This window comes from Petromyzon marinus, chromosome 4 (genome assembly GCF_048934315.1).
Source record: "Petromyzon marinus isolate PM22_M1 ecotype Great Lakes invasive population chromosome 4, UKy_Petmar_22M1.pri1.0, whole genome shotgun sequence".
NCBI classification, from domain to species: domain Eukaryota; kingdom Metazoa; phylum Chordata; class Hyperoartia; order Petromyzontiformes; family Petromyzontidae; genus Petromyzon; species Petromyzon marinus.
In genome coordinates, this window is record NC_133670.1 from 14,486,362 (window position 1) to 14,508,348 (window position 21,987).

At 41.2% G+C, this 21,987-nt stretch overlaps 1 protein-coding gene across 4 annotated transcripts in view; it reads right to left on the bottom strand.

The window, feature by feature from the left end:
- Positions 1–21,229, bottom strand: part of INVS (inversin) — a 69,755-nt gene extending 48,526 nt beyond the window's left edge. For 2 of the 4 annotated variants that reach the window (XM_032946069.2, XM_032946070.2), the window contains exons 1-3: positions 20,970–21,224; positions 6,121–6,271; positions 1,521–1,687 (exon numbers count right to left, since the gene is read on the bottom strand). In XM_032946069.2, the coding sequence (XP_032801960.2) occupies positions 1,521–1,687; positions 6,121–6,265 (312 nt within the window). In that variant the 5' untranslated portion in view covers positions 6,266–6,271; positions 20,970–21,224. Of the gene's footprint in view, positions 1–1,520; positions 1,688–6,120; positions 6,272–20,969 lie in introns of all 4 variants that reach the window. The other 2 variants (XM_032946068.2, XM_032946067.2) reach the window with 2 other exon arrangements.
- Between the last annotated feature and the right edge of the window lie 758 nt (positions 21,230–21,987).

Below are 21,987 nucleotides of genomic sequence, written 5' to 3' on the forward strand. Positions count from 1 at the left end.
AAGCCACTCGAGGGCTGCCAAAGGAAGCGGCTCCAGCAGCTCGCACCCCGGCCCCCAATTACAGCACGAGGGGGCCTCTGACAAGGACTTGAGTGCTTGACATATAGAAATGAGCTTGTTTATTGATTCCACGTCTGGGCAGTCACCCCACTATCTTGTAAACGCTGGAGCGCCGCCTCAGAAACCCTCAAATTAGACGGTGTTTTGGGAAGCCCAAGAGGGCGGGCAGTTTGATAAGGAGCAGCTACTAAACGCTCGACGGAAGAACAAATCATAGCATTATGACAGATTGATGATTCCCAGCGGCTCGCCTGCCACGAGTGTCGCACTGCCTTGCAGCGGCGAGCCGAGGTGCCGCGGCGGAGGCAGCACCAGAGCCAGGGAGAGCGTGTGCTCTCGTGCTCCTCCTTGTTCCCCTGCGAGGCCATGTGATGAAGAGGTCTGAAAATGCCAGGCCGATTGATCGCCCGGGTCGGCTGGAGAGACCATGGGCGGGCTAACGAGGCAAGAAGAGAGGCACAAACTGCCAAGAGCGGGATGCCTTTGCCAGCCGCGTGGGGTGAGGTGGGGGGAAATGAGAGGGGTGGTGGAAAGCAATTTACTGCAACAACAAGTAATAGCGATATAAACAACGTGCGCTCCTGGGTATAATAATGGGTTTTTTCCCTTCTTTTTCACACCTAAGGGGGTAACACGTATTATCATTAACGGCATCAAAGTGCCAATTATTACACCCTTGACCAGCTTAAAACTGCCCTTTTTTTCTTAACGTTATTTATACGGTTTCCATTTAAATCGGAGAGAAAAAAAATCAAAGGCAGCAGTATATTGCAGTCAATTTATACAAATAGATTTTGTAAAAATATTTTTTTTAAGTATAGATTTTTTTTTTAAACCATGTTATTTTAAGATTCAGATGTATTTATAGCTGTGTAACCCTGGCCGCAAGGTATAAAAACCATCAGCGAGCGAGGGTTTAACCAGAGTTCAGCATACCCAGTCTTGCCGAGGCAAGAAGAGAGCAATGGAACTACCGTGGAAAGCCCAGTTCTGCCGTCGATCCGCCGACACGCGATTCGTCTTGTGAACCCAGGAGGGACTGAGGGTCCACGAGCAGATAACTCACGTCGCTTCAGACCACAAGCTGCCTCCTCCTCCACTCCTGAGCTTCCTTGCTCACCTGACAGCCTCCGTGCAAGTGAAAGGTGACGGTGATCCTTTATGAAAGCCTGACTTAGGGTCACGCGGAGGGGAGCGCGACGTAGCAATGTCAAGACGACGTCCCACTTACTGAAACGTGAGAAATGTCAACGCCTTGCGCCTTTCAGCGTAGGATCGCACTGGCAAGTGCTCCTCATCCACGTTTTACATCTTTGCAGCGGCTTTTCAACTGTTCCTCAGGGTCGCATGCCAGGTCAGACACTAGCCAATTTCAACACACTGTCTCCAAACGTAAACGCAGCCAGTGCACTCGAGAACTGTGCCGCTTTTTAACTTTCTAAGTCAGCGGGTCGCGGTACCTTTTGTGCAGCGAGGTGCAGAGCGGTGCGCTTGCTCTTGTCCGTTTTGTTGACGTTGGCCCCAGCCTTGACAAGGGCCTCGGCACACTCTGGCCGGTCGGCCAGCACGCAATACATGAGTGGCGTTCGCCCAAACTGATCCGGAGCGTCCCTAAACTCTGGGTTTGCTGGAAAAGAGCAATGCAGCAGTAGCAGCAGCAGCATAAGTTGTACTCATGTTAGGGTGATAAATGGAATGTATCATGACCTGTTTATGCGAATTCATACTCCAGTGGCCGAATTAATATTTAACGCAATAAATTGCATCTGACTTATTATATTTACACTCTGGTCACTGCTGCAATATCAATGGTTATTGCTTTCAGAGAATTAATCTGCAACGGATAAACTCCATATACAAGATTCCCACTATGGGGCGCCACTAGCTTAAATGCTCAATGGCAATAAACTTCTAAATGTTGAAGAGTTACAGTATACATTTCGGTTGACACCACAAATTACATAGCAAATAAAATCGAAGCGTGGTAATGAAAATGAGCGAGGCTATATACTTAACATGTTCAAATGTACTGAACTTTTTTTGTTTGTTCACAACAAGACATGTGCTACTTGCACGGCAAGCATTTTACCTTCGTATACAATGAAGGGGAACATATACAAATGTCACATGTTTTGCAGCCCCAAAGTGGCTTAAGGCGTTTTACTTGGCCACAACTACACTGGGAATGCAAAGCGAAAACTGCTAACGGATTCCACGACGCAGCCACTACATTAAGGCCCACAAACATACATCTTGTTCTTGAGAATGTATTGTAAAGCGAGGACTTGGTGGCAGGATGCAATAACCAACACATTTCTCTGTTGCGCCTGTCTGACACGTTCAGCCCAGGAACCCAACAGTAAACAGCGCACTCAGCTGTGAGATAGCATTATTGTTTTCCCCCTGTGGCTCAAGAGCATTAAAAATAAACTGTCCCATAGCAACTTATGTTCCCACTCGCACACGATTGCTGTCCCAAATTTATGACCGCCCCTTGGAGGGGAATAATAAAATCGCATTTTATTTCTGCACCGTGATCGCTGAAAATAAATATATATGTACGGGTAATGTACTCGATCAAAAAAAGTGTTTTTTTTCGTCCCTCCCAATATGACACCATATCACTCAAATATTGTATAGAGAATGCCAAGTAAGATAGTGGACTTCCTGCAGTGGCTCCTCTTATGTTTAGAGAGCTCATAGGATCACTGTCGGGTGAGCTTTTGGCCTTATGGTATTTACAGTTCTGTAACGCCTGTAATGGCACTACCATTTTTTGAATCACAAAAAAGCTTCGGTTGAAAATAAGGGGACATAATTCCCCACTACCCTGTGATTATGTATGCTTCTATGTATATCAGCGCCTAAATTCTATATTATTACGAATGTCGAATTTGGCCTATAAAAGTTCGATGATGGAAAACAAACTACACCGTTTCTGTGAACAGTTTAGACGGTTACATTGGAAATATAATAGCACTATGTGGTAATAGAATTGATAAAAAGAGCGGGGAAATCGCTAAAAGGATATGAAAGAGTTAATTTCAGCAGGAATGCCTTCACACGTACATGACTAGGCACCCCCTGTGTTAAGGAAGGCAGGCTGAAGGAAAACAGAAGATTGTCTTCCTGATGAGAATCATATTTTCTAATCAATGTATATTTTGAACCTCCACAATCATCAACAACGAAACATACCATAACATTAACAAATATTTACATTTTTAAAGTTTCAAACAAGCTTACAGAATAATCAAGCATGGCATAGTTATTATCTCATATGAAAAACACTTTCCTCAACCAGACCTGCTCCATGACCATACTTACTGTTCCGTAGGACTATTAAAGCAGGGAGCAACAAAGCATCTTAAAACGTCCCACCAAGATGCAGCCAGAGACAGAAACACATACCTTATAAAATTTGCCCGCCACATTGAAAGCCAAAAAGCACAGAAAAAGCACAGCACCGCACCTGCAGAAAATCATCTTATCTGCCACAGCACAGCTTCGGTATGCCTGTCTATATCCGATTAAAAAAGTAACACTCACACTCATACACACAAGGCAGTGTGAACATCAGCTAGCATCACGGGCAGATCTGAAACGTCGTCTACAGGCAAGGCTGACTTTAGCTAAAATCCACATCTCGCTCTGACTGAGGTGCCTGTTGATTCGATGGCAATTATATTCAAATCAGTAAACTAAAATGTCATGGCTAAGAGCATTTACTTTAGTGCCTAGGTGTGATAAGACTTAAGCATCTCATAATAAATGTTACTCTGATAATCCCTTTGCCTTGAAACCGGACTAGGAATGGCCCAGTTTTTCTTTTATGATAACCGTAATGGTGTCAACTGGAATCCCTTAAAAGTGGCTAATCGCAGTGCTTGCAATAAGTGCAGCAGATATCGCAGCCAATACTTTTTTTATAAACCACATTTTTGTTACACACTGTGATGCACCGATAGACGACCGTTGCTACATGGAAGAGGAAGTCCCTGCCAGAGAGGAAGCATTTTCATTTTTATCACATCTGATTCCTAATTAATGTCAAATTAACCTTAAAAATTTCAGATTAGGGATCTGATTAGCAAATTAGCAAAACCATCATTAATTTTTTCATCAGTTCCCCAGACTACAAGCGGCAGCAGTAAAAGCATAATTAACCTCTCTGGTAACATTAGGTCAATCCTTTCCCAGCTGTAATATTCAAAGAGAAGGAAGCTGCTGTACGCTTAAACGCTTCTGTGAGAAACTCACATTTATCCGCAAGTTCATTGCAGTTATTGCTGGGTTTATGGAGCCCTTATTACATCTCCATTATAGACAAAAATGCACACATTACTGTGTGAATACAAGCCACCATTTATGATGGAAAAAGACCATACAACGAAAGACATTTGGATGCCATAATGCTATGAAAAAGCAAGCTTTGCTTTATGCATAAATATAACCTGATACCGTAACACATCACTCCCAAGAGGCAAACTCAAACACGCATGTGTTATTGGCTGTGGTTTTTAACATAAGAAATGTTTCATATAATGTGTCCCATACAATAGCTTTCACTGAAGCTGGGTTATAGGACATGCTCATGTTTGCCAATCGCTTCTTTGTACAATTCAACATCATGATGTACGATTCACCTCAAAGAATTAAAAAGTGTATTCAGCGATACTCTTAATTTGCATTCTTTGAAATCACATTTGTAAAAGACTATATAATCAAGGGATTGAAACTAATAAAGCAAAAATTAATGCTGCCAAAAAAATAAGCACACATCTGAATATAATAATTTTTTTCACATCTCGAACGTAGATTGTTAATTAATTTCAGTTCAAAATTGAAATGGATATCTTGTTAAATGCCATGCTTAACAAAGATGATGGATCGTGGCTTTGTACGTACATGTTATTCCAATTGGAAGAACCTGCAAATGTACATACCGACCAATTACAAGAAAATAATCTAGTCCATAAACCTCAAATGAGTTAATAATCATTAGCAGTGATCAATCCAGTACTAGATGAAGGCCACCCTAAGCTATTGCCATCTCATGGTCCTGCGATGTAATAATCCACCTAGCGCCTGCACATGAGCTCTGTCTCTGGCGTGGACGTACGCTGAAATGAATTGGGCACATATTATATACTATATTTTCACAGAATTGCTCGTAATCGTTCTTTGTTCACCCATTAAATCTGCCACCGATTCTCGGGATGGGGTTTCTTGCAATGTATTGTCAATTCCTTATTGCGCCTTTTTATGCGACTATTTATTTATTTGCAGAGAGCGTATTCAGGTGATCTACATGTAATTTGGAGGGAGTGGTGGCGCAGTGGTTCGTGCACTGCACTTTAACCCCAGTGACCTGAGTTCAATTCCCAGAAAAAGCTGACATCAGTAGTGAGTGATATCTGAACCGGTCCAGGGTGTACCCCCTTACAAAACCTGCCTGACCAACATAGTGAACAAGGTCAAACAACCCTCATGACTGATATGGCATGGGGAGGGCCTCGCCTAGCTGTAGATTTACAAAGGGCTGAATAATAGCGTTACTTTGATAGGGCTTGTTTCATAAGGCGCACAAGGGGAAGATTTGAGGCGGTGCCATGTCTGAGTGGCAGCATGTTTGCTGCTTGTTGCAGAGGTTAATGGTACAGGCACAGTGGCTGCCCTGGTTAATACTGTGGGTGTATTAACGATTCAAATATGCGGCGTCTGCTTCACAGTGGACGTTAAAGATCCCGTGACAAAATTTGAAAAAGAGCAGGCCATGCGTGGCAGGTGTCATAGTCCATGTTTGATCAATTACTCGCATATGATCTTAATTGGGAAAAACCACATCGTGACATCACCCCCTATTGGAAGACTAATACCCTTTTACTGTAGACAGTTGGTAATGTCTAGACTGTCACGCAGGGACAGCTACCACTGGATGTCCCCTTGACTAGACTGCAGCAGGGCAATGAAATGGTTAAGATGAGATTTAATATCAGGAACATGCTTGGAGTTGCCAGAGTATTTAAGCACTCTATAAATGCAAATCCTTATCCTTACCTGCAACAATCTTTTGCAGTGCGGAGCGATCCCCATTGATGGCGGCAGCGTGGACCTGGCTGGTCAGAGAAGGGCTCTTAGAAATGGACAACTCTGAGGCAGAGGCCATCAGCCTTGGCTGTGGCAGATGCAGCTGGCTCGTCATCCCATTCTGCAGCACACACAAAAGGCAAATTTAAATGCCTATTCTACTACTCAAATATCAAACCTCACTTTGCTGTTCTGTAATGCTTGTAAGGTGAATGAAAAGTGCTGTAATGTGAAATGGCAATACTATGAGAGTGGAAATCCAGAGCATTTGAATTCAACATTTTTGTTAATTAAAAGTCACAAGAGGAGTACTATTTCATTGGTTTACACCACAACCACACCTCACTATTCCAGGTATTCCGAGGAATAGAGCAAGATTGTTAATAAAATTTTAAGCGAAAATAAAGCAGTACTAACTAACAATGTGTGATGTCTTCATAGAGCTACACCTGTTAAAATCACTGCAAGTCAAATAGATACATTTGTATTGCACTTCGACAATTATTTCCTCTTGGATTGCTCTGCTGAGGCCTATACAATTAACTTTTTTTCATTATTCTTTTAAGATTACATAATTTGGTTCTATGAATGTTGAGCACATCCAGGGAAACAAACTAAGGTCAAGAAACTAAGCTATACCAATCATGCCAACGTATTGGTTCAGCATATTGTCATGATTACATCTTGGTGGAAACTCAACAATGACTTGCATATAGAAAGAATGGCCCTCTGTCATAGGAATGTGGAATTTCCACAAGTGGTCCTGGTCCACCAATGGAGATGAACACCGTTTGAACGGGGAAATATTATTACTTTGAATGTTAATGGCACTTTCTTATGTTCATCTAAATTCCGACTGAAATCTCTCATAGCCAGTGAGAAACAAATAACTGCAAAGGGTGCAGTAAAGTCATGCAGGTAACAAGAACAACACAAGGCATTCCAGCAGTTCTCGTGCCCTTGACACGTCTGATAAATGTGCATATACACTATCTCCAAAATGTTATAATTTTACATCAAATGGAAAGAATTCTGACAGGGCAGTATGGATGATGTTCAATTAGTTACAATACTAAGCTTATAAATATAAAATGCATTCTTATTTCCCCACAGTAATTGAAACACAGGAATTCAATTTTATATCCAATGTCTAATATTTTGTACTATTTCTTTTTGACCTTAGCATTTCTTGGTATTTATTTGTTCAAAAAAGCACAACCTTCAGAATCGATTAAGAGTTACTTTCCAAATAAAATATTAGTGACTTTTGCAGAAATGCCACATTTGACTTCAAGAACTTTAAACATGTATAGTGTATAACCACAATACACCATTTAATATATTTACATATAATTTAGGAGTAAATGATAACTTGTTTCAAAAACATTTAACTGAAAAGGTTGGTATATGTATGATTTAAATATGGAAAACAGAAGGCACTACATTTTTTAAAAATCAAATTGAATAAAATCAGAAAAGTTCCAAACTCTAAAAAAACTGCCTTAGGAAATACTATTCCGCATTAAGTTGAGTGAGGATATATCTAGACCCCTCCTGAATTATGGCAAATTATATTTTTGCCACTTTAGAGCATTCGTAGGTTGAACGTGCTTCGATCCATATCAATCAATGCCTAACATGCCCTGAAATTCCTGACATTCTATCGTTTTCATCCTGAAGACACCACGTCTATATTTTGCCTCCGTCGATACGAAATACATTCGGCATTTCCAAAGACCCTCGGTTTTTTTCATACACGCAGTTCAGCTAGTTTGTTACTGTAAAAATGTGTAATGCATATTTAATTAAATTAATCATCCGCAATGATCTGAAAATAACTCATCTATTAGCAAAACCCACAGCTGGCCTAAAAGGCGACGTGAGCTGCCTCCAGAGCCATCTATCATCGGGCGCACACGGCACCCACTTCTGCCTCCTGCTCGCACGTAATAGTCGGCCTTGTTTCATTACTGACGTAGATACATGGGATGCATTAATTTGCCTGATGAATCATGGATCAATGTCCTGTAAATTAAAAAAGGAAAAAGTCCCATGCACTGTAATTAGGCATGCGATGGTGCGGGCCAGCCAGCTCCTCTCGAGGTCCGACACGCGATCCTTTATCGAGGAATACTCCACCACCACCGTTTCTGATCCACACACCTTCGCTGCAAATGGAGACTTGCATCAAGAACATTGCAAAGTAACTAGCGGTGATATTTGTGTTGTATTATGTTTATTGTATGGATGGAGAATGGCACATTTAATGCCTACTGTGTTTTGGAGTCCTTTAATACACTAATGTTTTGTGCATTATGATGGGATGGAAAAAATGGGCAAAAAAATTATGTTGATACGGACTGCTTTCTGTATCTGAATTACATTTTTTTTTACCATGCCATGCAGCTCCTGAAAAAAAACTTGTCATATTTTTTTAAATACTGTCGTTGTACAGTATTTGTGGTCCTACATAGAGTTTTAGATATCATTTATATGCAAAGTTAATGTAAATGTTAATTTCACTTAGCTATTATGCATGTAAAAGAAACTAGGAAGGTATAATTAAAGTCAAGTTCATATAGGTTAACATTACCATCATCTTAATAATAGTTCTGTAAATATTATGTAAATGGCACAATCATTGTATTTCTGCAATGTCAAAATGAGAATAATCATTTTATATGCTTGACATTTCATTGCTTTGTGGAAAATGCATTTTAATACTTGGACTTATCAGGTACTGTATAATGTATCACAGTGCCAGGATAAATGATAACAAATAGTTTTTTAAGGAACACTTTTATTGCTTAAACCTAAATATGTGATTTTCATTCAGCGTCTCATAAATACAAATGAGGAATTATTTGTATTCGGAAAGTTAAATTATACTCTAAAAGGCTTGTTATTAAATGAGTTGACAATTTACATAATCCATAGAGACTGGTAGCAAAGCAAAAAAAGAAAGAGTAAAATAGATAAAAAAAATTAAGCACAGTGCTTTTAAACACAGCCGTTTCCCAAATGTACAATAACTATCTTTACAGCTTCTGAAATTCTGTGTGCAGCATTGTTGAAACCTGTATCTTGTTTTGTTCTTTTGCCATTTCACACTAACGAGATAAATGTAGCGGAATTTAAGTAAATTAGGTATCTTTGTGCCACCTGAGCTTTTTGTTTGGAAGACTGTGTAATTTACTGTGACACGTCTATGAAGTCTCGCTGCGTACACCAAATCAATCGAGCACACCAGCAAGACGGTCTTTATGCTCCGCTTGTTAGATGAAGGTTTTCTTTAAATGAGGAAATGTCAAGCAATTAACGAACAGACAGCTGACTGAGGTCAGAATCTACTTGGAGAATCTCTGACAGTTGGATCGTCAAGAGGCTTAGCCATGGCTGACCTTTTATAAAATAAAATAACTGCCGAGTATTATATATTTTTTTATTCCCCATTAATTGCGCACAAAGCCATACTTAACATTTAATTTGAAATATACGTGTTTGATTATTAAGAAGCTATCGTTTCTCTTTCAAACTCTGTCATGTGGAAAACAAAGTTACTCCTTTTTTAAATAACTGTAGGCATTTTGCCGATTGCGCGATTTTCACAAGTTCCAGGCATGTCATATTTCAGTCAATTGCTTTGGAGAAAAATACACCATAATTGATCAACAACTAAGCGATCCTTTCTCCAGGTGTAAAATAAATAATTTCCAAGTTTATAATTACTGCTATGAGCCAAGAATGTCTGTGTGTGACGCGCATGACGTCACTCCACATGCCGCACCCCCACTCATTAATATTCATGAGCGGGTAAATTTCTACACTCATGCAGAAGGTAGAGCGGAAACATTTTTTTTTGCAAATTCGCTTTAAGTTTGACGTTTCTTTATTGAAAGTTAATCTAATCAATAATTCAGCACTTGCGACAAAAGATAATTCTAATTTATGATTCTACATTATGGTAAAATAGACATTTCTCAGTGATTTTCCAGATATTCCAATTTATTTCAACCCAGCGACCGAAAGCAGAAGAGAATAAAGTATCAGAGCAGTGAATTTGAACAAATTGAAGGTCAGTTAAATACAGTGCTACAGTGACTTGAAGTGAGGTGTTTTATTACTTTGTTTTGTGCCAGATTCACTGCCATGAATACAGTGCTACAGCGAAATGCAGTGAGGTGTTTGATGACATACTTTCGTGCAAGATTCACCGCCGTTAAATTTACACAAGATACAATTGTACTCTGCTCAGTTTTTTCGTAAATATTACAACTTCCGTCCTAGGACGGGCAAACAAGCTAGTAGCCTAATAAAGTATCACCACGGGTATCAAAAGGAATGAAATGGCCTTTAACACAATAACAAAAATGCTTTCAAGGCTGTCATCTTAAAAAATGTAAGTCCAGCATGTAAAACTCGATACAATAACAATGTTAAAGTCTAGGACTCTTGAGAGGTGTGATAGGAAAGTTACTACTCCGTACCAACACACAGATTTAGTCGAGCTGCAAGACACACCGATGTACATCAATCAATCATAAATTAATTAAGAATGCAAAACTCATCAAGTGGAAATACCATCTGTGTTCAAATGACCATGTGAACAGTTTACAGATGAAAATGCATTTACTCCGGAAATTTCAACTACTACGATTTTTGTTTACTGGTCTTTTCATAAAACGTAACATATCGTGAGCTGTAAATTTTCACACATTCTATATGTACATCGCCAAAGCTATGTGGGACACATACATGCTTTTAAATGCTTCTCTCAGCATGTGGACTAGGATTATAATATGGTCTTATCACAAGATGAGCAGATATTATTTTGGCCAGATTGAATTTTCAACCGACAGCAATTGGTAAGCATGTCAATGCACTATATCGTGTGGATTGAGCCAGAAATTAGAAAATGACCACGACTTCAGAATGCTTCGCATTTAAAATTCTAAAATACAAACCATCATAGTGTATTGCCGTCCGCCGCTCAATGTCGTACTTAGTGAGCATCAGTAATTTGCGACGCTCGGGAAACCCGACAAACTTGAACTTGGAAGTGCAAGTCACTCATGTTTGCATGCATAGTCGCGGGTACTTTATCTGACAAGCGCATTCCTCGCATGGCAGCAGGAGGGTGTGTTTAAAGCATAAATGTCAAAGTTACGCAAGCGCTGGCTCTAAGGAACCCAATTCCAGAGTGCATAATGCGTTTAAGAATTATGGTCATTTGCGGAGAACATACAAGGTACATACATACAAGGTATGTTCTCATACAAAAGTATGCGGAGAACATACTGTTTTGTATGAGAACATACCTTGTTCTCATACAAAACAGTATGTACCTTGTTCATACCTTGTTCTCATACAAAACAGTATGTTCTCCGCATACTTTGTATGTTCTCCGCAAATGTATGTTTTTACTTTTATGGTCATAACAAAATCTAAATTGTTACAAACCATTGACAAAGTTACTACGTACAGCAGATAATCTGTGACTTATGTGGAAACATAAATTTATTTAAAATCATTAATTTTTATACTCCATTGCTCATCAATAACATAACGTACGTAGTATATCATTGCCCCAAACGTGACAGATTTCTTCCAATAGGGTCTGCTATCTGCCCTGGGCATTATTGCATGCTTACTCTTGGGATGATTTATGCCAGCAGCACTACAATTTTTTTAGTTTTTTTTCTAAAGCTCAATGAGCGGTAAATGAAAAGACTAAGAATACATACCAACTTTGTGCCTTCATTAGAAAATAAAACAAGGGCTCTATTTTAATACAACAACACAAGCCTGAGAAGATGTTGCTTGCTCCGTTAACATAAATGACTTAATCCTATAATGTTGTGCTCTGAGAACTCAGAACTCTAATGATAAGTATGATACAAAACATCAGGGCCTCAACTCCAAGAGCAATAACAAAGTTGTCCGACAGGCACCAAAGGAGATGTAATGTATTGGCGTTGACCCCAGGACCCTAATTTTCTCCGCCAGCTCGCCTCATTTACATCAGTCCGAGTGCGGGCCAAAATGGAGGGCTAACCCTCTTTCATCAATAAATCAATTACCACTTCTCTCTGCTAATATCTAATTAATAATTCATTGCAATGTGGGGATAAAAAGATCTATACGTACACCGTGCAGCTGGCCCTGGGACAAAAAGGGGGGGGATGTGCCGCAGAGGTTTCTAACAGTGAATTTAAAAAAAGGACTTAAAGCTGTTAATTTGTCAATTGGTTGAATTCCCATAAACGCACATCTTTGTTCCCTTTGCCACTGCACATAATACAGCACGCCAAGTCACAGGAACTTGCGAGCTATTGAATTTTTCATTCGGCACTCAAATCAGACAATGCAATTTTAGCCACAGTATTTGTTTATTTACATCATTTTATTTTGTTGTTCAATTAATGGTGCGTGTTTTTATAGTCTTTCAGCCGTGATTTGTTCCTCAAACACACACGTGAACTAAATCTAGCGTTTACAAAGGAGAGTGACGCAAATGGTTTGTATTCGACGAACAAAAAGAGGTTCACCCTGACTTGGTTTCTGATTCCCTTGGAGGTGTGGCTCTCTAGTATTTTGAGCACACTGCAACCTACATCCCATCACTGTGTGCCTAGCTGTCCATCATCTAAGTCGGTCCATTCCGCACAGCTGTGGCTTGCGGACAGTTTGTAATAACAGGCAAAAAAACACATCGAGAACATAAAAAATTGCCACCTTCACCACAGTTATTAAGGTGTTCATCAATTTATTTGGATCACGGTAAACGGTGGGGTTTTTTTTGTTATTGTCCCACTGCTGGTGTTATTAAAGGTGGATCGATGGTAACAAAATAGGCTGAGTAGCAGAAGTAAAACGCTCCACGGATTGCTATTGGCAGCTTTGCGTGTCCTGAACAGAGATGCTCTCACAGTGCTGTGTGATGAATTCGGCCACCGCAGAAAAATGACAATAAAATAATCAGCAGGCAATACTCCATGGATGATTACATTCAGCATTGTGCAACCCCAAGTGGACACTGGCTTAAGGTTTACTAACTTGCCGATTTGTTTTATGTCGAGCATCTGTAAGGGTCCGATCGATACTTATTCAATAAACTCGTCGTAGGCACTTTCCATCTTATGAAAAGAAATTACATTGCCTTTCGGATGGCACAATCTAATATGGGATACTGTATTATTATTTTTTGCGTATAATGTCCCCACTTAAACCCTGCTGTCTTCTCTGTCAATATATGTATTTAAAATAACTGGGTGCATTCCATGAATTTTCTTTGTTTATATTTCCAACTGAATAGGAAAAAAATCTCCTTCTGAAAGTGAGATTGTGTTCTATGCAGCAGTTGTTGGGAAACGAAAGCTATCTTCATGCTAACAATAAAATAAATAATAGTCAGCTGTAATTACACGAGTAAATGAATGAATCCCAAAGAGCTGAGGTATGGAGTTTGGGGTAACCAAGGTTGAGTACAATGTCCTAATCTGTAGTAATTTGTTGCACAATGTCAGGAATACACACGCCTTGCTACAAATGAGTATTCACGTGTTTTTTTAGCCTATATAGAAGGGCTCCCATTGAGATTCTGTAATACAATATTTTTTACATTGAGAGCTCGTGGATATATCATCCCAGCCCCCCCCCCCCACCCCCTCAAGCTCCCCCATACCAATGCCTACCAAATTGCACATGCTTATCCACTATATGATTTCATATTCAGTTTTCATCACACGGCGCTATTGTGGAGAGGATAATCAGTACCAGGATTGAAAATCTGAATTATTTGGTCATGTGAAGAAACATTCAACATTTCGACCTCATTCTCATTAACGACATATCAGCTTTCAAATGACACACCATTTGTTCCAACAGGTGGAGCAGTGAAGGAGGCAATCTCTGGACATACAATATTAGCCAGCTATATATCCAAAATGCACCTGATGTTGATAAATCCCAAAGGCTAAGCAGTCTTGAACCTGGATAGTGCTTAAATTGGTAACCACTGCATTAACCAATTCAGCAAATTCCATTGTTGGACTCTATTTTTATGTCTTATGGTCAAAAAACCCAGAGATTGGCACGGAATGGGAAATGCCTTATCCAGCAGTGTTTCGATAATTGTATGATAAGCTGAACAAGGGGAAAAAAGTTAAGTGCTTTTAAGTTTTAAAATCCCCACCATAAATCTGATGTTAGTACAATTAAATCAGAACGTGCTGAACTTGTAATAAACAGACAACTCCTTTTTGCTTAGCCATCTCATTCTCTTGACGAATCTATTTGGTTACAACTACATTCAACTAAATTTGTATGTGAAGATAAAGAGATGAGTGTTTAGATTTGTATGTTTGGTAAAAGCATTGGTGCTTACCAGCATAGCCATGGTCACTTAACATTAACAACGCAGTAAAACTTCCAGTCTCCATTCACAACTGACGTGGCTCCTCCATTAAAACTCTTATAGCTCAGACTAAGTGTTTTATTTAAAAAAAAAACAAATGCAATTCAACATTAAAAAGAGCTTCGACCAATGTTGCACAATTATATCATCATGAGGTAACATTTTGATATCACCTCACCCTTTCAACAATTTCTAGCCTCTGCCAGATCCTGGAGATGAAGCACAGTTGACATGCGACCTCAAAGATCTGCTCGAGCAGTATCCCAACATGTGCACTGCTACCTTTGGCCACTGGACTGGTGGAGACACTCCAAATACCTGTCTCTGTAACATGTCTTACCCAGTGCTGTATTTTATCCTCAAATCATATCGACAACACTTACCTGCCATGTTCTCTTCCAAACTTCCATGTGGCTTATCCTAGCTTGCCATGATATCCCTAGCATTTGTCTCAAGACACCTGTGCTCAAATGCCAACAATTTATTTTCAAACTGCTTAGTTAGAAACCAGCTCTCGAACCCATAAGGTGCTGTATATTTAATCAGGGTGACTGGATTGTCTTGATGTGGGTAGCTAGTTTTACCAAGTTGACAATATCACAATTCCCACGTGTGCTTTTAGAGTACTGTACATTTAAACACACATATGGTGTTTAAAGGTTACCGCATACACAGGAGGTTCTCTAACAATTCACCCCTGCCTCCCCACAACCTTCCCTTCAGAAATTATATGAATTGTCACAATTCAGCTTTACGATTCAACTCAAGAAAATATTTTTTTAACATTGCAGTGAAGGGTTGCACCTATCATGAATTGCTTGCAAGGGGTGATTTAAATACTTTACATACTATATATTTTTTTACATTGCAGTGAAGGGTTGTACCTATCATGAATTGCTTACAAGGGGTGATTTAAATACTTTACATACTACAGAGGGTGTTTTAAAATGTTGGACCCGATTTGAAATCGCTATATCTCTGCAACCACGAACCGCCCATGAATGAAACTCTTATCAATTGAAAGGGCGGGGCATAGAGAGGGCGGGCCATAGAGAGGGCGGGGCATAAGAGTTTAAAATAACCGCTAGATGCCTCTCCCAGCGCACAAACAGCCCCTAGCCTCAGTCATTCACAAGACAACACTGCCTCAACGTTGGATAGGTCGCACGGGACCCCAAGACTTGGTGCTACACTCTTGGCCCCCAAGATCCCCAGACATCACACCCTGCGACTTTTTCTTGTGGGGATACGTCAAAGACCGTGTTTTTGTGCCACCATTAGCGACTAATCTGGATGACCTCAAAAACAGAATCACGGCAGCGGTGACTTCAGTTGAAGAAGACACTTTGAGAGGCGTTTGGGACGAATTCAACTATCGTCTCGATGTTGTCCGTACAGCAGGTGGAGAGCACATAGAGCATTTATAAAATGGTTAGTAAAACTTGATAATTCATTAAACCGTTTGTAACTTTTTGTGTAATTGTAACATGTTGCCATCGTGAAATATACTGCTTTGAAATTGAGTCCATCTTCTTGAAACACCCTGTATATACGAATAGGAAAACACCGATTTTACACAAGCGTTTCGATTAATTAACAATCAACATTAATGGGGATCAAATGTATCATAACCTTTATACTGCACCATATAAAGAACACTGCATAGTGCTGTACGTTGTACTATATAGATATATTCCTTTAAACTCCATGTGCTAACCTCCTGAAAGGCTTTTGGATTTAAAGCTTTCGTGACTGCTGGGATTCATCTTCTTGGTTCTTTCGGTAAAGTTATGTAGAATGGAAATAAAATAATAAAAATAAAACATAATAAAATAAAATTCTCACGACGTTTCGGCCACAACACAAGTTTCGTCGTGATAATTTTATTGTTTTATATTTTTATTATTTTGTTTCCCTTCTACGTGACTTTACCGAAAGAACCAAGAATACAAGTAGCCTTCTTCAGGTGAAGAAACAGGACTGTCCAGAAGACAGCGCTTGAGTGAACACTGCCAAGCATGGACCGCGTCTTTTAAGCTGTGGGCGGAATTAACATATGAATTAGCATGTTACCCAGCTAAAAGACGCAGTCCATGCTTGGCAGTGTTCACTCAAGCGCTGTCTTCTGGACAGTCCTGTTTCTTCACCTGAAGAAGGCTACTTGTGTTGTGGCCGAAACGTCGTGAGAATTTTATTTTATTATGTTTTATTTTTATTGTTTTATTTCCATTCTACGTGGTGACTTTACCGAAAGAACCAAGAAGATGAACTCCTGAAAGGCCTTATGCAATTGCAAAAAAAAAACGACCTATATATTACAAAACTATTTCACACAGCCAATGGAATTTACATGCCGGCAAGGATGACAATTGTAAATTGTGCACCTGCAAGCTCTGTTCTAATTTATTGTGTTTTTTTTTTAAACCCTATGCTTGCGACGATAGTTTTAACATCTGATGCTTATGGCATGCAATGTTAACTGCAAATATGCAGTGCATTAACTTGCGATTAGTCAACTGCTGCATGTTTATCGAGTTCAAGCACGGGCAATTTATTCTTAATTAGTTTAATAGGAGCTGATCATTAATCATGATGATACATGCTTAGGAGATGCTCCCGATATCAACGTTAGCATCCACATGTTACACGGTAAAAAAAATGACCGTGGAGACCAATGCTACCAAGGATTAAGACAATAGGGATTTAACTTTTTAAAAATGGCTGTATCTGTAATACAACATGGGTTTACTGACATTAAATTAAGACTGGCAAGTGACAAAATATCACATTATGCAAACGAGCACAATAATAAAAAATATATAGAATTAGAGGGCAGAAATGCATTAAAATTATTAATTCATCTTGCCCACTCTCATTTATGCCACGTAAACTTACCCTTTAAAATTAAAATATACGTACTGTATAGTAAAATAAAATTAAGGTACAGTACTAATTTTGGAATTTGTACGCAAACAATAACCCCACAACCCTTGAAGTACTGCATGGCTGCAAATATTTTAGCTCCCATTCTCACTATAAAACCCCTACCCTCGGTATCGTGACGTGCGATATTGTTGCACAATAACATTGTCAGCGTTAATTCACGACTGATGTAAAAAAGTTAGAAGAATAAAAAAAATGGGAAAAGACACGAACATGCCACCGTCATTTCAACTCTGAGTGCAAAGTTATCAATGGAGTAAATTTTGACGAAATCCCAATTACATGTGGCAGTGCAGGGACGTGCTTGCTGGTGTCTTGTTCCACATTGTGCTTTTACCCTCTCAAGGGACACTGATGAAACTTCAATGATGTTAATTTCTCATATGAGCACACCTATATGAGTTCAAGATGTGTGGGGTGGGGGAACAACGAGCGGCATTTGTATGGCCGTGTATTTATACCCAAGAATGACTGATTGTCAGCGATTCTGAGCCAGGAACCCTTTAATGTGAACATAATTAAACACTACATTTCATACATGGTAGCAGGGACTGGTTACTTCCAATGCTAAGTACTACGCGACTGAGATATGTGTGGAACTATAACTATATAAAATTTGTAACACCGTATATGTGATTGTCCCTCGTCTGTAAATGAGCATTGGGCAATGTTTTTGCTTAAATCTTATGGCAGTGCTTAGCAAGTGGAGTGAATTCCGTGTTTCTATGGCAGGACTTCGTCTATGCACAGCACAACTATTGTTGATTTTCCACAAAGTAGCGGTCTAAATTGTATCATCAATCCACCGGTGAATGAAAGCCTCTCTAAGCTGCGGCCTCCCAATCCTGTGATGTAATAACAGTACTGTAGGCTTATTTTGCTGACTAAAACTAAGTGGCGAGATCAGAATTGGGACTCGGAGACAAAGCTTTAGTCGCACTTATCCAAAATGTGTTTATTTTACTGCCTTAATAGGTGCTCGTAAGTCGTAAAATCACCTGCATAACTGAACAATTTAGTCTAAACAGGGGATTGGTTGTGGATGTGTATGAAAAGGTCCCAATGCAAATTATTGACACCACGGTCTCCACGAGAACCTGCAACAATGCTGCACACCCGACCTCCCAAGATCTGCTGTTACTCCCATCAACACGCGCCGTCTGGCTTGAGGTCTTCTCATTAAGTCACCGTCTCCCCATCCTTCAAAGACTACTTTTGTACAGTCCATCATAGTGGCTTTAGGGCTTTCTTTCTCACAGACTCTCTTGCCTCCTCCTCCTCCCGATGGCTCTCTCATAATCTGCCCTGTCCACAATTCTGCACGCGTGTCCTACTCATTCACAGCACAACGACCTCACAATAACATCTGCAAAACCTTCCTGCCACATCCTATTCCAAACTTACAAGCTGCTTCGTCTGCGGTCACTTCTACAGCACAGTGACTCGAGGGGTGGAGAGATGCATCGATTGATATCAATTAATCTAACGACACGTGCAAACGCATTGGGTGTGCAAAAATCAATGGTTTTTCAATTCACGCGTTACGCTTAATGGAAGCAACTAAAGGTGCTATCATTCAATGCGATATTTATTCTTGTTTTAATCGCCCAACTAAGGGGCGGTCCATAAATGACATCACGCGATTTTTCACCCCCCCCCCCTCGTCACACGGGGTCACAAAAAGTCAGACCCCCCCCCTCAAATATGACATCACAAAGCTCTGCCCCCCCCCCCAAAATATAAAACATGCTTCAAATCGCTTTAAACTATTGTCATTGTAGTGCGTATTTAATGTGACGCTGCACTCTGATGTTGTAGGAGAAAACATTTATTAAAAAGTCTATTTAATTAAGTAGAACGTGTTGTCTATATTTATTTAAAGTTGCGCATTTTGATGTGACGTCACATTTCTCAAACCACCCCCCATCGTCACAAATGTCTAACCCCCCTTCCCCCTCTAGGTGCGTGACGTCATTTATGGACGGCCCCTAACTACATTTGTCAAATATTATTGGTTCTTTCGGTAAAGTCACGTAGAAGGGAAACAATAAAAATATAAAACAATAAAATTCTCACGACGTTTCGACTGCAACACAAGCAGCAATCATCATCAGGTGCGAAAACCACAGCAAGAAAATTTGAAAAAAGTGGCGTTTTTATTTTTAACGTCAGCACCACGGAGAGCGATTTGAGAGTTTGTTCAGATGGACGAGTCCATCTATGTTCGGAAAAGAGGAGGGGGGAGACGAAAAATAACATTTGTCAAACTTTCAAACCTTCTCTGGGGGGTTGCAAGGTGGCTATAGAGCACGACAGAGCAAAAAAGGGCTTAGGGAACCCGTCTGTATGGCTCCAACGAAAGACTTAGTGAGGTTTCCCCAAGATAAATATACCCAAACCTCAGGGTATTACCCCGTTACTCCCATTTACAGGACCACTTCATAATACAAAAAAAGGTCCCTTGAAACTTTCTTAAGACACATCAGGAATTGTCATTCGATCTGGGCTAAAGGACAACTTTCTTTCTCTTTGGTTCTATTGGGTAAAGTCACGTAGGTGACTTTACCCAATAGAACCAAAGAGTATGGATCCTAGCAGTCACGAAAGCTTTAAATCTAGAATTGACAACTTTCTTCGTTGGCAAAAAGCGAGTCAACCTCGCTCCACCACAAACTATGAAACCACGCAATGTGTATTGTGGTACAGTACTCAAGTTTAATTGTGTAACCTGTCGTGGACAAGACCGCGACGGCCTGGAGAAATGCCTTCATCCAGCAGCGGATGGCCATGGCTGATTGTGACAATGATGATGACGAATGACATATTTATGACACTCGGGTGACAACTACAAAGACAAAGATTCCCCCCACCCCGTGTAGCCTTGTAACACTGTTCGGGCAAGTGCTGTCGGCGAGTAGCAGCACCTATGAAGGCTACCCGGCACTGTGGCACACGAACGGGTGGGTGGCCACCACCACCACGCCCGGCCGCCTTCGTCTCCCCAAGTGGCGATGTTTTAAAACACCGCTGTACCAGCTCTACCTATTTGAGGCGGTATCGACTCATGGGTGAGGTGTTGGGAGGCCGTGAGCGGGAGTCGAACTCGGCCTGCCGGGTTCGTGGCGTGTCGCTCACCGCTCCCCTCAGCGCCGCAGCAGCGAGCACGCCGCGCACTGTACGCGTTTCCGGGTCTACCCCCGACGACCCTCGGTCGCTCTCGCACCACAAGAAACAACACACACACACAAGCTATCGGTAAAAGTAGCGCTGACGTGGCCGCGAACACAGCCACGTTTGGCGGTAAACACCCCCCAAAAAAACACAAGGGCCGGACGCTTAAATCGCTTGCCCAGCGAATGGCCAATTTGAAACTCAACTCGCCACACGCACGTGCACTGTACGTGTATACACGCGGCGAGGTGGTGGTGGTGATGATCATGATGCGTGGTGCTATCGTTACCGCTGCGGCTCTCCTTCTTGTTATTGTTGTTGAACCCACAAGCGCAGAAACCCATCGGCGGTTTATCGGCCACCGCACAGCTTAGCCCGGTAAACAACTTTGCTGGAATAAGCTAAGGGTAACAACACACATACACACAACACGCACGCACAGACACACACACGCAGACACACGCGCGTACACGCCGTGTCCAGAAGTGGTGGTGGGGTGGGGGGTGACGTGGAGACCCGCAGAGAGCCGCTCGCAAAACGCGGACTCGGCCATCGTCCTCGGTGACTGGCGACGGAGCGCGCGCGATCGTCCACGCTCGCGCTCTGCGTACGGGGGTGGGGTGGTGGGTGGGGGGAGGAGAGAAACTCCACGGCGCTCCGGAATCCGTGCTAGCGGCGTACTCCGTCTCGTATCTCGCGGCGCACAGAGTTAAAAGGACAGGTTGTGGACGCGGAAGGCGGGCGAATGGGTTTACCAACCGGTCGTGTTAACAATGGCAGGAATGTTTTTTTGCGATTGAGAGGCAATTGCAGATTATGATGAATGTTTTTTTTGTATGATACAGCTGCTGTAATGTTAAATGTCCCCGGGTCTGAGCAGCGTAATATGAATACAACTTTGACGTTAGGAGAGCCTTGCAGTTCAACACGTAGGCTTTCGCGACCAATATCCATAATATAGGGTTTTGTTTGTGGGGGTTAGATCGCGTAAACATAAATGCGTCGTTAAACCCGCCACAACATTTGCTCTCCGACACACCGCGGTGCTGTACTATTGTAGTGATATTAAATGGATCACTACGGCGCGTAGCGCCAAGTGGTGTGAAACAGGTGCAGAGGCGAACACACAATGCAGTACCACGCAGTAGGCCACTAGGGGCATGGTACTGGGTGCCTGCAGGAGGAATCCTGACGAGTCCTACCGACAGTACGCCACTGTAAGAGTGTGGTGGGGGGGCGGCTGGTGGTAGGGGCTATGTGAGGACGTGTCATGTGGGCCAAAGGTGAACGAGGGGGCACGGGGGGGA